This window comes from Coturnix japonica, chromosome 3 (assembly GCF_001577835.2).
Source record: "Coturnix japonica isolate 7356 chromosome 3, Coturnix japonica 2.1, whole genome shotgun sequence".
NCBI lineage: Eukaryota > Metazoa > Chordata > Aves > Galliformes > Phasianidae > Coturnix > Coturnix japonica.
Genome location: NC_029518.1, coordinates 36,334,724 through 36,352,668, shown reverse-complemented (window position 1 = coordinate 36,352,668; position 17,945 = coordinate 36,334,724). Strand labels below are relative to the sequence as shown.

The window sequence follows — 17,945 nt, the reverse complement described above, 5'->3', positions numbered from 1 at the left end:
GCTGCTGACTGCTGCAAAGCCTTACAGACAAAACAGAACTGGACAATCACCAGCTGCATTAAGTTTAACAAGAACAAGTGCCCGGTTCTACACCTGGGATTGGGCAAGCCCTGGCATATGTACAGATGGGTGAGTAGAGGCTGGAGAGCAGCTCTGTGGAAAGGGCTAAGCTCCAGATGCAAGAACTTCAGTACAGGCAGCAAAGAAGATGTCAATAAGAGCTCAGACAGACTTCCAAACCCACAAGGGAGTTTGCCAAGCTAACAGTTTAAAAAGCTCTCACTCCCTTTATAAAATGAAACATATGAAGACAGATTTTGTCCTGGCAGTATTCACACTATATCTTATATAACTGAATACTAAACACTACCGAAAAAAACAGTGAAAGCTTCTAGGTCTGCCACTTCTCACTAACTGTTCTTTTACTGCCACTCATATTCTTCCCAGCCTTCAGTTTGTCCCATCAGGATATGGATGCAAAAATCCCACTGAAACTTTAGGAACCACGGTCTCCCCTGCCACAGTGAATTCTTCTACCACACATGCAATAATGTACACAACAGGTATCCTAAGTGCCATTCAAACACTGAGCTCTCAGTTGTAGTTTACATCAACAGCCTAGTGAATGAGCTGCCCAAAATCATGCGGTAGCAGATGGGAGATCTGGAGAAAGAAAACAAAGGATGACAACATGCTTCATCAATGAGCTCAGCCTACAACTACGCAAAGCCTCAAATGCATCTCCTACTCATCTCAGACTGTGCTACCTATTCTTCACATAAAAATAGGGCACAAGGCAAATCACCCAGGCTCTGAGGAAGCTCTTTTTTTTAACCCTTTTAACCATCTAAACCTTAATAACACTTAAAATTTCCAAGTGTGCAATAATACACTTTGTACTGTGGTAGCTGGGTTTCAAATCTCAAGAATTCCAAGTGTATTCAGGCAAAATGTTCCTCTCAACAGAAAATACAATGCAAATTGATCTGTGCCAACTCCAAATTAATTCTAGCTTAGTATGTTAAGTTCTAGTTTGAAGGGAAGCAATTATGCAGGAAGCAACAGCCAGAAAGTTGGGCACTGGTATTATAAATGAGTTTTTAATTATACAGTACTTGAGGAGCTTTCTGTATGGAGCACTTCTCACCAACAAGGTCCATTAAAAAAACAAGTGAAATCCTGACAAGAGCTAACCATGATCAATATAATGGATTAAAAAAACATGTGGGACATCAGAGTTAGGAAGACAATTTATTACGTACTATTTTCATCATATAAGCTCACTCTTCTACATAATAAGATTTACAAGAAAAATAATGGAAACATTTTCTTCCACTTCTCACTTCTGCAGTAAGAAGTTTAGAACTTACGACTGCTTTCCATATAATGGAAAACTATTGGTAAACTCTCAGTCTTTCGGTGAAACAAACAGAAAATGCACCGATTTGTTGCTTGAGATGCAATAGGAAGCACTCAGTTGCTACTTATTTGGTAAAATAATGAACAGTTACATCCTCCTTTGGCGTCACTCATATGTTTACACAAACACCTAGGATTGCTCCACTGCAGCCTGATCCTTGGCCGTTAGAACGAGCTCCATAAGGGCTGAAAAGCTTTTTATGTTGTTTGTTTCCAGTCCCATCTTTCGTATCTAAAAAGAAACAAAAGAAACATTGATTTTCTTTAAACCAACAAAGGCTCGTGTTCTTAAAACAACTGGGAAAGCGTATGTTTTATATAACACGAATGCATGGCAAAAAAACCCCAAACTGCATACAGTGCAACATATGGAAAAGAAACCATATGAAACTTTGCTCAGTGAAGTCTTTCCAGTTGGCTTGATGTCTCAGAGCAAAACGTTTAACCATCTTCTTGTAACTAAAGCCAGTTGGAAGTTTTCCAGTGACACAGTCAGAAAGAGAAACTTGGCTGTAACCATGCTTTTAATGCATTGAATTCAATGGAAGTTTTACCTCAGGTCCTAGATCACTGCTCTGGGCAAAGCTTTTAATACAAACAAAAGATACATCCAACAAGAACCAGCAATGTGACAATGAAAGCATTCCAATAATTTCTAAGAACCTATGGTTCTAGCATAGAACTTCCTGTTGGGTGAAAACTCTACAGAAATGTTACAACAAGTAATTTCTTACCCAGGAAATCTATTACTCTAACAGTTAGAAAAACACAACAACGGTAAATCTAGAAGTGCACTGAAATCTAACTATACTAGTAATGAAATGATCCTGAACAGGTGTTTGTCGCTGGAACTCCAAATTTGGTCTGAATGTACCAAATCAGCTCCTAAATTATTAATTATGAATATCTAACCCAGTTCCAACTTAAATTCGCACAGCAATACTTTTATTACAAATAATAGGAATACGAAAATCAAGAACCCAACTCACGCTCCTAGCTAAAAACTGCCAAATGGTATTTCCTGTTAACAGTTTGCACACCTCCACCTCAATCACTTTCCTTTCTGTTAAGCCTCAGAAATGAGAAAAGCATCAGCTTACGCACAGCTAAATGTATCTGCCTGTCACAGTGCAGCCACAGCATGTGTTCATAAGACTGACAACAACCGCTTGGAAACTAATGATGTGGACCTACACTCAGAAATTTATATCTGCATATTACATATAGAAGTGATGACTACAAATCAGTATGTTTATACAGCTCGACACAGCTACTACATACATTTCCTGGACTACTTTCTTCCACTTGTTTTCACTTTGTAAATTAAGGGTTCACATTTGGCAATGCAAATAGTTTACTATCATATAATGGAACAAGTAAGAAAGAAATCCTCAAAGCTCTTGGATGTAAATTCTTGACTATTCATTAAGGCAAAGCTGGAAATACCCAGAGAGAAGGCAAACAAAAACCGAAGCCATAAAGTCATTTATATCACTCCCTTCCCCAAACCAGTAATAGCAGTAAACAAATGTTCTCTCTGTTAACTTACTTGTTCTCCAAAATACTCGACATCCAGAGCCAGCTGCAGTCGGATTTTATCATCATCACTCATACCCCCATTTGTACCAACGGGGTTCAGAGCTGCAGTCCTTCTGGCCTGCTTCAACCTTTTTAAGCTCTCTTCCATTTTCTTAACGGAACTCAACACATCTGATACAGTTTCATAGTACCTGAAAAAAAAAGGGAAATTAATGAAAGCAAAACTTTTACAGAAAAGCCCACTTTCTGCACAGGATGTTTTGTGTAGCTCTCTTACTTTTGTGTGCTTTCAGAGAGGGCACCTTCCAACCACAGATGGATCATGGGCTGTTTCAGTATATTTCTGTACTCATTCTGCAGTCGGTAGAAGGGCTTAAGAGCGCTGTCAACATAAGATGAAGCTTTAGTTGGCACTTCCTGGGAGATAACAGGGAAAGAAGGTGGGAAAAAGAACCTGTAATTTATCTACTGAAAAGACGGACACAAATTACAGCATGTATGTTAAATGCTAAGGGCGTATGTGGGCCAAGAAATAGATACCTATTCACGCCCGGTCAATAAAGAGGTCATCATACACAAGAAAGACACCATGACAAAGTAATTCAACATTGCTATTCTATGGAATATGCTATGGAACAGCATCCATAATGACCAAAGCTTTTGAGGATACGTGTGCCAGCCAGTTACTCATATTATAAGGGCACTTCCTACTCACACTGACCTCAAGAAAAGCTGAACGGGCTCAGTATATACCACGTACTACTGTTAGAATAGCTACTATCTTGTATTATACCTCACTAAATTGAAAACACTGCTCCTTCTATTCTTATACCAACCAAAAAAACCAGATATGAACAGCCCTGAAGCAAATCATAAATGTACCGCTCAGTTAGCAGTCCTCACCCAGACTCCCTTGAGATCTACTTTAAAATCTGCAATCAGCACTGACCTTATTGGTTCTCCTATATAATCTTGGAATTTCCAATGCACTCTTCAGGTAGGTGAAAGAGGACTCACTGAGATCCTGGATAATCCTGTTATTCAAGGTAGGCACGCAGGCTGACAAAGAAGTCTTTGAGTCTTCCAAGGCTCCTATTGAAGTAAAAATACTGAAGTTTAAAATGAGCTACCCTGCCCAATCACAATACAAATCAGCATCATCCCCCTCTCACTGTCCTAGATGGCTGCTCCCAGGGTCAAATACAGGATAGTTAATAAATGACTTATTAGCCATTTATAAGACATCTCTACTAATATCAGCCAATCCTCAGCCAGAAAAATAAATACACAGAAGAAACAAACAAAAAAGGTAAAGCGACATTCTCCAGGTTCACATTTATTTTCCAGCATTATCAGTGTATCACGGGGCTTGAATCAAAAGGCTCAGATTTACCAAGGAAACAGGGGCTGTACAATTGTATGATATAAGCTGATATGGTTTGGTTAGCAGAAGGACTTGGGAAAAGGGGGAAAGACTGAATTCAGTCTCTTAGATTTACCTTCGATACAAGACAAATTCTTGAAGCCAATCATCTCAAGTTTTGGTTTAATCATTTCTAAGATGTCAGGAATCTAAAGAAGGAAATGTAAAACAGACACAGTCTTATTAACAACATATTGAAATAGCTCCTCCTACACCCTGCAAGTTAGCAGTGTAACAAAAGACCCCTTCAATCTTCTCTGGTTTTTTTTTTTGTTGTGTTTATGGAAACCCAGTCTCAGGCCAGTGAGAGAATATTAGTGGGAATTAAGGCCTATACATTCAATTCCCTACGTTACCATTTTTGTCTTCAGAGAAAACAAGTGACAATTCACAAAACATTATCGACCCAGATGCAGCTTCACAGGATACAGAAATTTCAGTCTTACTGACCAAAGTACATTGGAAAAGTTCCTATTGAAAGCATATTAATACCGTACAGCTATTTTGAAGTTTCTGGATCATTAGTAAAATATGATGATGATAGAACTCTTTTGAAGAGTTCTCTTATAAAAGAGAATATAATATTAAAGCCAAAACTGCACCACACTTTGAGGCCAGAGATCTTACAAGCAAAAGCGAGTCTCTGGGACAGTGATACCCTGCACCACAAATGAGCAGAAACATTTTAGGAGTATAGTCTATCAGCTACTGATTAAATACCTGAAGAGGTTTCTTCTGTAACTGGTAACTCAAACTAGGTAGAGAATACACCCCTTATGTCAGGTGGTGTTTTCTCTATCAGACCTCTCCAGTTTCAGCATTCAAGATGAATTAAAAAGAAAGATGTACTTTTTGTTGTTGTTTTTTGAATTAACAGGATCCAAAACAAACAAAACTGGCACACAGATTGACAAAGACTTCTGTATGTGAAATCACAAGCACCAACCTTTTCCTGGAGTTTATCCACATCTGCAGCTACATACACCAGCTGAGTATTGGATATGGACGGCAAAGATTGACTTTCTGGAGAAGATCCATTCCCTTGGTCCTCATTAGAGCTGAGGTTTACAGAAGTTTCCTTTCTACCAGCTGGCATTAATTTTTTGCTGTCTTTTGTATTCTCGCTGGAAATGGGCCTTACAGAAACCTGAAAGGACAAATTGAGATGTGAATCCTAGCAATAGCAAAGGCAGTTAAAGTTGCATTTATAGACAGTACATAAAGGATTCGTAAGTTTTTGACATTAAAAAGTTACAACTGCATGTGATAACTGCACTCTTCAATTACATAAAGCAAGATGATTTTAAAGAAGATTTTGATGCACCAAGTAATTAAATGATTTAGAGCTTTTTTTTTGTCACTATACAACAAGGCAGTACAGTTCTAGAGTAATTTTCACCAGTGTGGTGTTCAAATGAACAGACTTAATACAAGATTAGCACTACTTCGGCCAGTGGCAGAGATAGTCTCAAGCATATATGGAACTACTGCCTTGAAAACCAGCAGACAATAACAACCACAGGGGCAGTAACAACACTGCAGGTCAATGACATATTTTGCAGTGATAACTTTTATAAAACAAACTCGCTAATTTGAGTCGTCTTATTAAGCATTTTTAAATTCAGAAAAATAATTACTTTAAAAGAAGTTAAACCCTTTTTTTTTTTTTAAGGGGTCTCTTACTGATGGACAGTCATCAGAACCGTAACTACATTGTTCTCTTACCTCATTAATGAACACAGAGTAACGTGACAAAATCTGCAGACTAAGCTTCCATAGGCGATGTGCTAACAATGGTAAAAACATTTGATCCGACCAGCACTTCGAAAGGCTCATCCAGGCTGTGTGAGTAGCCAAAAGACAGTATGAGCTGCCCTCTAAAAAGAATCAGGCGACAAAGGTTAAGTCCCTATGCACAGTCTCAAAGTTAATTACTGATGTTAATAAATGCATTATCCAATGCTTAACAAAAAATATCCCTAAAAGACACAACCACAAAGATATCTAAAAGGATTTATTAAGCTCAGACTAAAACAAACTCTGGAAATACAAGCATTGCTGGACCTGTTGCTCACCAATGTGGAAGACATTAAAGAGGTTAGTACCAGAGGCAGCCTGGACTGTAGGAACTGATTCAGTTTGTGATCTTGAGGTATGTGGGCCTAAAAAAGGGTAGAGTCAGGACACTGAAATTCAGGAGATTTAACTTTGGTTGGTTTAAGGAATTCAAAAGAATCTTCTTTTTTGAAATACGGGAATAGATCCACAAAAATGCTAATTACTGCTACCATAAGAAGTGCTGTTAGTAAGTGAAGCAATCACTGACCAATGCTCCTATATTGCCTTCCCTACAAAAATGTATCTACTATTAAATCAGTTCATCAAAGATCAATACTTGTGAACCCTAAGGATGCAAGTCAGTAAATGATGAAGAGGCAAAAATCAGTGCTACTTAAAACACAGCTTCCATGACAATAGGGAAACTATTAATTTTTGCACTGAAGTTTACCTGGTGCTTCCTCTAGGGAATCTGAAAGTGCAGCTTCTAAGGCCCCAGCTATTTCTCTAAATCTGAAAAACAGAAGTTTGGATTATAAATAAATCATTTCTTACATTGATGCTTCATTACTTTTCAGTGTTTTGTCTCTATGCCATTAGTGTACACACACTAACAGATTACGCATTTATTCTTTTCCTCAACATAACCCAGGATATAAATAAGGCCAGTCAATCAATACTTGAAAGACAACATTTGATTTTATATAGGCAGATTTAAAACTTACACATTACAAATAAACACATAACTTAGGATAAGATCACGTCAAGTCTTTAGATCATGTTATAGGGAGTAAAGGTTTGTGTCTGTGGGTTCTTTTTCCTAATTGTTACTGCTTTCACACTAGAAGTGAACTCATTACCTCATACTTACTTAAACTGACCTTCAGGTATGTCACATGGCACTGGGAATCTTTAGCTTTCTATGTGTTTGTTAATGGACACTGGCATAAGGTTCTGCAAACAACTCTGTACCTGACAAAAATCAATAGTTCCTCACAGGATGCTCTGCCCCCTTTTCCTTTTTTGCCCTTTTTTTTTTTTCTTCTGAAGTGTAACAGCAAATAAGACAGCATTTCCTTCGGGTAAAAATGTAATCATTACTAACATTTTTATCCCTAACTCTGAAATAAAACTGTATTTTAAGCTTCTCTATAGAAAGCTTTTGAAAGCTTCCTTATCGCTTTTATGTTCATCACAGTAACCTCTGCACCTACCAAACTTCCTAATTATGAACCTGCAAGGATCATTTTTAAAACTTCTCAATTATCATTTCCAGATCAGAGCAGGTGCCTTCCCAGCTCTTCCTGTTCCAGCTACTAATGTGCTACATGCATATTTAAATTACTTTAAGTAACAATACCTGTGACTGACACATCAAGGAGGAAGAAACCCATAAGAGATGGTCTATCTTGCTCAGTTGCTACCAACAGTTAGCATGTATTTTCAAGTATTTGTCAAATGGCTTTGAATCTTTATTCCTGCCTCTACAACACTTATACTGACAAAGCAACACATTCAGGTCTTACAGGGAAACGAATTAGAGAACTGAATCACTTCTTTTTAACTATTCAGCTTTTGTTGAATATTTCTTACATGGGAAAACAACCCCAAGCATGAGTTCGTTACAGTTCCATTATCTGCTGTACTGATGTAATTGAAAGAAAAGGCAAGTTACTGAGGCTGCTGGTACCTGCACTGCTACAGAAAAAAATGCCTCTGCATCCATCTATTCCTTACAGCCTTCTTTGTACAGGCTTTAGTGAGGGCTCTTGGTTCTGGGCAATTTCTGTAACCGAAAAAACTAGCAACCTTAACCACAAGTGTAATAGTGGAAGAACACACTTCAGTACAAATCCTGTGTGACTTGAGGACAGTTACCTACAGCAAAGAAAAAACCTCCCTGCTATGAATGTTACATTATTTTCACTGTCCTGTACTGAAGGATACAAGGGCAATTCCAAATGTTATGCACTATTTGGACTTACAGTAATCTTAAAGGAGAATCACTTCTTTTTCCCCTTTGATCAGCCAGAACTCAAAATATCTAAGAGATAGCTGTTTTCTTTCAAAAGAATACACTGAAGCTTCATTTCAGTGTTTAGAACAAAAGCATCAAAGCTTGATCAAGTGGTCACTTGCTTAAAAAGCTGCCCTTTCAAACAGACCGGCAGATTCCCAGACTCATTAACGATACCTGTCCTTTGCTAAGAAGTTTATAATTGCTGTAGACACTCATAGTCTGCACAGTCAGCAGCACTATTTACGCCTGCCCTTTCCCTTGGGCCAGCATCAATATTTGTACAGTTAAATGGTTTGGAAAAATTGATTGGAGTTAGAAGTCAGACTTGGCTGCCACCACCTACTTCTCCTCTTTTATTTTATTTTTGAAAAAGACCTGATAATTTCAGTGATCCAGCATATAGGTCAGCCCCGCAAACAGTTGTGATGGAACAAATGAACGTGTAGTATAGTGGGAAACAAAAGCAAGAAAATCTTCTGACTGGTTTGTCCAGCACAGAAAACATAAACAATATCGAAGTAGAATGCAGGACAAGAGGCTATATGTAGTTAGGGTACAACACAGTGTTATACAACACAGTTCTTAGGCTAGTACGTTCAAAAATAAAAGCAGAATATTAAAAATCTCATTAATATTGTGGACCATAAACAAAAACAATGCATAAAATCAAGCATTCGTCCTCAATCAGTATATGCAAACATATGTGGAACAGAAAACTGAGGAAGGAAACTGTTAGCTGCCTCTGCTAATGATCAGACTCCCAACTAACAGTGCTGCATTATCCTCAGGGGAATGAGATCTACTCCTGTAACAAACAGCACATGAAGCTGTTGAGAGACTCTCAGAACACTTTTCAACCTTTGCAACCTACTGCAGGGAACCTGCTTTAGCTGGTGGGTTGGACTTGATGACCTCCAGACGTCCCTTCCAACCCCTATGATTCAGAGATTCTGTGACTCTGGAACAAAACAGATGACACACGGAACATCTTACTTCTGAAACAATCAACAGATGTTTACCAACCTTATCTGAAAATAAACAGGCAAGTTCCATTTGTTGTTAAAGCTGTGGTAGGAAGGATGAGATCTCAACCGCTTCACGCTGGCCTGTGAGCCACACTGCCGTTCAAACTTCCGTACAAAATCCATACTGGTAGTGTACTTCTGTAGGAAGAGTATGAGCATTCTGATCACTGCCAGGGTCCCATTAAGCAACAAAGGCCACAACACTCTGAAGAGAACTCCTGTATCAGCCTAAGGTTAAGCTCAAGGCTCAGAATGAGCCAACACCAATACCTAATCATATAAACGCCAAAATCCTGGATTGCAGTGAAACCAAAACCTGTTATCTAACAGGTGTTACTCTGTAATAAGAAAAAAAGACTGCACAGCACTTCTGAAAAGCATTGAATTGTTTGAGCTCCCTCAACAGCCAGATCACAGAGATCTATTTCTGAGCTGAATCACCAAGGTGGAACAATGCTGGTGCACAACAATAGGAACAGTCAGCCCCAGTAAATGAGAGATAAAGGGATACAATAGATGGATTTTGTTCTTATTTCCAGAAACATGCTTCACCAAACGCACATGAGAATGAAAGTATGGTATTTTATTTCTGTAAGCAGCAGGACTTTTACCCCACTCCAGTGCAGCAAGTGAGCAACACACTCAGATTCTTTTATGAAGCAGTAAAACACTCCCAGGAGAAGTCCTGGAGCTGCTGCTGATCGGTTCTGCCCTCAGAAACGAACCTGGGCAATGCACTGACATGGGCAAGCTTTTGCATGGTGTACCCCAGTGCATTTGGAGCCTTCTGTTAAATGTATAATTACAGAATGTTTTTCTTGTGATGTGGCAATTGCATGGCGTGGAGGTGGTATTCAGGAAGTGGCACACAAAAGCCTTTAGGTTAGCTACTTTTGTCCCTGTGCGGTTGTATTTGTAACACAACAATTAATTAAAAATTAAGACAGCCCTTTATATACAGAAGTCCTAATCTTGCAAAAACACCACAGTCATCCACTTCCACCTTCATCGATGTTGCAATTCTCTAACTAAAACAGGACAGCTACCCCTAAAATAAATATTTAAAGCCAAATTCACATGACTAACTGGCTTCCAGTAACCGCTTTAAGACCTACCCTGATGGCTGTGGTTTAACCCAGCAGGCAGCTAAGCCCCACACAGCCAATTGCTCCCCCCACCCTGTTTCCTTGTAGTTGGACATGGGAGAAAAAAGGGGGGTAAATGAAGGAAAAAAAAAAGGTAAAATTTCTGTGCTGAGACAAAGATGGTTTAACACGACAGGAAAGAAGTGGAAAATAATAATAATCGAACATATAAGACAAGTGGTGCACAATGCAATTGCTCTCCACTTGCAGACTTGACTCACTCAATTCTTACATGCATCATAAAAAGAACTGGAAAATAAGTCATAAAATGAATTACCTCGTGAAACACATCTGGGTTTCCAGGATTAAACAGCGATGGCAATTTTTCTTCTAAACCACGTACTATTTCTGGCCACACTGAGTTCACTAAGAAATCATATCCAGGTACAATATCCGCTTTTTCGCTGCAATAAAAGTGAAATGATTCCATGGTTGTATTTTAGCACCAGGCTTCTATTTAGAGGTCAGGATAGCTAAAAGGACATGCAGTGCATTAGACAAAATGTAATTGCTTTTTCTCTTTTTTAAAGCATAGGAATGCTGATTCTCTCACATTGTTCTTCCTTCCAGGTTGGGATGATCCCAATGATCTCAACAAATTGCAAGTATTTTAATAGCCCTAAAAGTGTTATACAATTTTATGTTATATATTTTGCAAGCATGTCTGGAAAGCAACTGCTTTTCAGCTGAAAACTCCTAACTCTTCCTCATGTATTTTCAATATTTAAACAGCTTCAAATTTGAAAGAAATACCAAGTATGTGTAAGGTGACTTACACAATGGAAAGAAAGAGAATCAATTCTCTTTTGTCATTGTATCTATATGTGATACAGTGCTTCCAAACAAAAGACTGAAAGCCACCCTCATTAGGAAGATTTATAAATTGAGAGCAAAAGAGAAGTAAGCATTTCTTTCCATTTCAGTATAACAAAGTCAAAACCTTCAATTATGACAAATACAGACAAAAAACTTGCTGAAAGATTAGAAGTATTGACACACTGATATAACTTAAGAGCAAACGGGATGCCTCCATAGTTTTTGCTAATTACAGCATTCCACCATATTAACCAGCCTGTAAATAGATGGATAAGTGGATACAGTTCAGTACACATTAAACATTTAAACTTCAGAAAAGGCAACTTAATTGCGTAAGGAATTAAACTCTTTTACAGACAATAGCTGACATATAGAAATCAATTAAACATGTTACGAAATACATCTGTCCAATTGCTGGGGATCATCCTCACTTTTTTTTAATGTACCCCAGCAACCCAGTAACTCTTGAACTTCTGTTGTCTGAAAGCTTTATGATGCCCTTGCCCTTGGATGAAACATTCAATCATGTTTCCTTCAGTAAAAGAAACCAGCCCTAATTGGCCCTATCATGACCAGTATTCAATTCTACTACTGAAATAAAGGATTTTCTTCACCCCCTGCGAAGGTCTGGACCCCAGAGCAAGAAAATTTGTTCACTGACTTAAAAACACATATGATGCAAATCAAAATTGAATATGAATCCTTAGGAAAAGACCACATTTGTGCATGGAAGGTACAAGATATTTCAAAAATGTATTATCTTTGTGGTAACTTTAGAGCAATCAAAGGAAAGCCCAAACATTTACCTTGAAATAGCTCCCCCTGTAACTTCACGCAAGAGCCGGCAGTGGTGAGGAACAAACTCCAGCAGTTTATTGTACATGGCCTGAAGGCCATTAGGATGAGCTTGAACATACTGTTCCACAATTACCTGTCAGGAAGAGTTCAACGTTGAACATCAGAAGTGCGAGTATGAAATACAGTAATAAAACATTTAGATGTTTATTCACTAAAAACTCCCAATACCATATCAAAAAATACCGCAATATTCAGTATATTGCTTTCCCAGTTTCCAAGCAGGACACATCAACTTGAGGGAAAGAAGACCATTCCCCACTGCAGCAGTTGCTACAGCATTAGAAAGCACCCAAAGGAAGACAATTCTTAAGTTGATGGGTCACAAACATTATACTTCTCCTACCATCCAAAAGCCATCAGCCTTGTTCTCTGAGTGTATGTGCACGCAAAGTAAAAACAGAACAATTTTGAACATTTCCTTTTCTAAAGGACGGAAGAAGCATCCTATCGACAATGACAAACAGCTCATGTTTTATCAGATAGACTATCCTTTCACTAAAAAGAATCTCAAATAGATGTACCCCAAATTGGTGACAGGTGAATAGAGAATTCCTCCACCTTTTTCCTTAAGTAAAAGCAACAAAAAATGGCATGGTCAGTTCCCTTGCTCCCTTCACAAAGGTACTTTGAAACTGCTAACTGAAGCTGGAAAAATAAGTATGCTTGCAAGTCAGTTCGCTTTCCTAGATTCTTGATTCTCTCTTACCTCATCTACGTAAGGTTTTACAAGCACTTGACCAACTAATGCCTCTGCATCTCGTGTTTTGTCAATTGTTGCATAAGTGCGAAGACAGTGACGTATTATGTCAACATTTGATGTCTGAAGACCTTCCAAGAGCAGTCCTTCCAGAGACTGCTGCAACATGGCTGTTATTCCAGCTATACGCTATGAAGAAAAATGAAATACAGCAGTTAGAAAAGCTTTGCCATCATTGCTGAAGTAAGTTCTTCTAGAAATACTTGATTCAGCTTTCAACTTTTACTTGAAAGGCGCATGAGTTCTGATAAATGTTAACATCAAATGAAAATTAACATAAGCTTACTTGGTTACTGACATTATTTAGTGCAGTATTTATTATTACAAAGTTTAATTAAAAGGCCATTCTTTTCTTTTATATTTTGAAAAAGACATCATAACTTATCTAAGGTACTCACTATAGCGAAGAAATAGGGCAGTAATTATTCCTTGTTGAACTGAACAACTGTGTGTGATAACGCACAAAAGTTTTTCAGTATGTTACCTGGGTAACAACTGCAGCATTTACCCCTCTGTCAAAAACCATAATTACTGTGTTTTCCCAGCAATACTTCCCAAATAATTGCAAACTGAAGACACTGAATTATACTGGCAACAAATGACCTGCTGGTGCATTCCTTCTGGTTTCTGCTAAACAGCTCCTTCAGTCAGCATATATCCTCCTGTTCAATGTATATTCTCCTAATCATTCTTCCTCATCTCCTACAACATTTCTTTTATTAGATCCAACTCCCTGCTACATTAGCTGCAGATATACTGTTGGCCCAGCGTGGTCCCTTGAAGCTCTGTACTGAAAGTGAATTCAATAACATGGCAATAATTTAATCAAAGTCGAACTACCAATTTAACAAGCCAAATTTTCTTTCTAGCACTTTGCATGCTATATCGCGCACATCCATCTTAAACTGATTCTTTTTACATGACCAGATAATCTGCTCAATAGGGCTGACAATAGCAGGACATGGGGAAATGGTTTTAAGTTGAAAGAGGGAAGATTTAGGTTGGATGTTAGGGGGAAGTTCTTCACTAGGAGAGTGGTTAGGCCCTGGAACAGGCTGCCCAGGGAGGTTGTGGATGCCCCGTCCTTGGAGGTGTTCAAGACCAGGTTGGACGGGGCCCTGGGCAACCTGATCTAGTAAAGGTGTATGTTTGGTGGCCCTGCCAGGCAGGGGGTTGGAACTACATGATCCTTGAGGTCCCTTCCAACCCAGGTCATTCTGTGATTCTGTGTGATTCTGTGCTCTGGATACGCAAAGCCAATAACCCAATTGCTGACCAATCATGGAAACCACCACCTGACGACAACTGAAACATTGGTACATTCCAAAATCTTCATCACTGGTCCGAACAAAAAATAAAATAAAAGCACCAGACAGGCTATTAAGAGATCACACAACCAAAACTGGGACGTCAACAAGAAGTATTGAAAACTGGGCAAACATTGTTAAGAAATTGTTATGCCAGTCTAAGGCACATTCAGTTTATATTTTAGTCTGTATGCTGCAGCTAGCAAAAACAATATACATCTCTGGAATACGCTTTGTTATTAATAAGCAGACAAACTGCAAGATGCATTAGGCTAACAAAAGCGTCTGTCATATCTCCCACTATTACTTTAAGTAATTTATCCTAAAGCTAGCAAACAAAATACAAGCTCTCAGAAGAAATAACACTTTGCCACAGCTGATAACACAACCTCTTGAAAATAATTTTCTCCTCTGTGGAAATGGCCTTTGTTTTCCAATAGCATCATTTTAGCTTGATCACGCAAATGTTAAGCTGGTTATTAGATAATACTCACTGGTCTCACTTTGTCCAGAAGGGGCATTCCTTTGCTTTGTACTGCATGAAATTGTAGTTGATTAAATTCTGTGGCAATTCTCTCTAAAACCTGTCCAGTTAAAAGAGGGCTAGAAAAGAGATAATGAGAAAATGAGCATGCACAGATCCAACTTGTGTTGCATAAATGTGTACTTTAATGTTGTTTAATGTTTATTTATGCAATCTACAACAATACCATAAAATTCAGTTAGTCCCATCAATTAAGCAAGCACTTTTTTCCTATTTTTTAAAAAATTTTTTTACCTGTTTCCTTCTAAGGTGGATAGCTCGTTAGTGCCTTGAGAATGGAGAATCTTCTCAATTTTCTCAACTGACTGAATAACGTGAATAAGCCTCAGGACACACACCTGTAAGTAAAGAAAGACTTTTAATGCCTGACCCCAAACCCATTACAGTACTTCTGAAGATACTTCGGATGCTTTTTTTTTAAAATTTTCTGCCCTGGTAGAAGATCTCTGCCTTCTTAATATTTAAATCATGTATCTCTTACTGATCACAAGTCTATAAAATCCCACAGTGTTATCACAGTTGTTCTTACCCCTGAATTTTTCTGAGTCAAGCAAAAAGACAAATGTTATTCTTCTCCCATACCAAAATTAAGCTGCTGTGCTTCAATTACTTTCACAATATATGTTTACAGATTGCTACAAGCAAAAGTAAGAGCAACTGTAACTAAAAAAAGGCAACTGAGACAGTGTTTCCAACAGACAAAATATTTATCATCAAGAAGATGTGAAAAAAATGAAGTCAGTCAATCAAAATCTCTCATTTTAACAGCTGCAAAATTCTGGACAGTGTGCATCTACATGGCCTAGATCTTTGTAAACTCAATTTTCTAGAGGTTAATGTCAGAAGTTGCCCTAATAAGCATCTCTTCGAAGTAATAATTTATCTACTGTACCTTTTTTTTTCTGATATCTTCTTGTCTGGACAGACGATCATCTATTGCTTGAATTCCTTCAGTGACACATGACCTTAGACTCTGACAGAAAAACAAGTCAGTATGAAAACCTGGCTTACTACTATGAAGAAGTAGCTTAAAAAGCAAATTAAAAACCTAAACTCTAACAATGCAGAATAGGAAACAGATTAACTGCCCTCAAAGTAAAAAAGGCAGAAATAGTTCCAACATTTTGTATAGATTTATCTAACGAGAGTTCATTCATTTATTATTTAAGAAATCCATCATTGATTGATTAAAAGGCACTACTGCAATGTAAGAAATGTAAGTTAACTGCAGGTCCAATAAAACACATCTCCCATTACCCATCTAGGAATATAATTTGTAAAGATTATAATAAAGACTAATACAAATAAAATGTAGTTTACGTATCATAGAGAAGTGAACACAAGTTATAATGACTTTCTTTGAGCATACCATAACTTCTTCTCTTAACTGACCCAAGGGTACTGAAAGCTGATTGAGGGCCTTGTCCATGCCAACCTAAAGAAATTACCATAAAAACATTTATAACTCATTTGGAAAGTTGACTGAATTAGTGACTATGATTTTATAGACACTGAAGAAGAATTGAGATACACAGACTCTTATAGACTCCAGTTTTAAGCACAATGCAAAAAGATGTTACTTTAAATGCACGTATAAATACATCAGATTGTTACATAAAGCCAAAAATGAAAGAAAATCACAATCTATAACAACTTTTCTTACAAGAGAAAAGATAAATCTCAATCTTTGAGCCTGTATAATGTTATAAACTGAGGTAAAAGAGTAAGAGAAAAAGGGAACAAGCAATTTTAGCATGAAACTCTCAGTAAAATGAGCTGGAACTTCTAAAGATAGTAAGTTTGAAGACTCCTAAAGAATCCTGCAGAATGGCCTTGTCTAAAACTTTACTACTGAATCTTAATGACGTGCTGCCTTCAATTTTACAAGCGTTAGCAGATGAAAACCGAAAGCGTTTGCCTTGAATCTATTTTCCTCATGAGTTATACAACAAAAGTACATTCTAATATATTTACCATGGGACAATCCTCTACTTCAGCTAAATTCTCTGGGAATGGGCTTTCACCTCCCCTCAAAGTCACTGTATAAGATGTCTTAAATCTGATAGAGGCTTTTTGTATGAAAAAGAAGCACGTTACAGTGCACAAAGCATGGACATGACAGTAGCACTTACTAGGTTCGTTGAGAGATTAACAAAGTCCGCATAGTCCTTATTGATGAGCTCTACCATGGCCGTTTTAAGGAGTTTGTAATAGAGCTCCAGATCCTCCCTGAGCTCCTCCAACTGCACACGCTTCCTACACTCGGATACAAAGTGATCGACGTCAAAATCCGGCTGGAAATGAACCAGGAAAAGGAGAACGATGGAAGAAGTGCAAACCAAGCATGCACACACACACACCACATCCATCCCCTCCCCTGGATCACCCCCCAGCGACACCCGCCGCTTGTGTAGACTCAAAGAACCCACCTTCATGAACTCGTCCTTGTCGAAGCAGAGGTTCTCGGGCCCCCGCGGCAAGTTCATCTTCCTGGCCTCCATGACGGGCCACGACTACCGACAGCTCCCCAGCCCGGCTCGGCAGGCCCGACACGGCAACAGGAACCAGCTGCCAGCGTAACGCCTCATCCGCCCCGCGGCCCGGACGGGGCGGGCCCGGCGTGAGGTGGGAGAGGCGGGGCAGCCGCCATGGCAGCGCCCCCTGCAGCGCTCCGAGCCGCACTGCGGGCGGGGCGGGCAGCTCAAAATGGCGGCGCCGGGATAAACTTGTGGCAGCTCCAAGCCAAGCCTCTGAGGTTTGGTGTGTTTTGAGGTGGAGCTCCTGCTGCTTTTCTTGTGTGTTCCCGAGTGTTAGAAATGAATCAGAGCATAATTCACCTCCTCCATTCTGCTGCCTTCCAGTGTACTCTGTTAGCACCTTCTTTCATGTTTTTCATTCACAGTTTCTTACACGCTGTTAAAGGTAACTTCATATCTAAAAATATGCCCTGCTATCATGTACTTCTGTGTGCCAGAATGGAAGAACAAATGACCTCTTTCCTCACACAGATGCTTTACCTTCTGTTTAACCTTGC

At 38.7% G+C, this 17,945-nt stretch overlaps 1 protein-coding gene across 4 annotated transcripts; it reads right to left on the bottom strand.

The window, feature by feature from the left end:
* Positions 1 to 1,084: 1,084 nt before the first annotated feature.
* COG2 (component of oligomeric golgi complex 2) lies at positions 1,085 to 17,541 on the bottom strand. 4 transcript variants are annotated; one of them, XR_001554071.2, is made up of 18 exons: positions 17,341 to 17,541; positions 17,044 to 17,205; positions 16,281 to 16,346; positions 15,804 to 15,884; positions 15,146 to 15,249; positions 14,862 to 14,970; positions 13,010 to 13,189; positions 12,252 to 12,376; positions 10,907 to 11,033; positions 9,483 to 9,622; positions 6,891 to 6,952; positions 6,107 to 6,258; positions 5,328 to 5,528; positions 4,458 to 4,530; positions 3,908 to 4,050; positions 3,236 to 3,340; positions 2,969 to 3,149; positions 1,085 to 1,651 (listed from the first exon to the last, which is right to left on the bottom strand). XR_001554071.2 is itself a non-coding variant. In XM_015857935.2 (18 exons), the coding sequence occupies exons 1-18, from the start codon at positions 17,410 to 17,412 to the stop codon at positions 1,550 to 1,552; spliced, it is 2,220 nt and encodes a 739-aa protein (XP_015713421.1). In that variant the 5' UTR covers positions 17,413 to 17,539; the 3' UTR covers positions 1,085 to 1,549. The 4 variants fall into 4 exon arrangements, 3 of the variants coding, with proteins under 3 accessions (XP_015713421.1, XP_032299569.1, XP_015713422.1); XM_015857935.2 differs by having other exon boundaries at positions 3,236 to 3,375; positions 17,341 to 17,539; XM_032443678.1 differs by having other exon boundaries at positions 3,236 to 3,375; positions 17,044 to 17,167; positions 17,341 to 17,534.
* Between the last annotated feature and the right edge of the window lie 404 nt (positions 17,542 to 17,945).

Coding starts and splice junctions, on each gene's coding strand:
- COG2 (XM_015857935.2), bottom strand. CDS start 17,412: ATGGAGGCCAGGAAGATGAACTTGCCGCGGGGGCCCGAGAACCTCTGC. Junction 15,885..16,280: donor AGTTAAGAGAAGAAGTTATG/GTATGCTCAAAG, acceptor TTTTTCTGTCAG/AGTCTAAGGTCATGTGTCAC. Junction 4,531..5,327: donor TGGATAAACTCCAGGAAAAG/GTTGGTGCTTGT, acceptor TTCCTTCTTTAG/ATTCCTGACATCTTAGAAAT.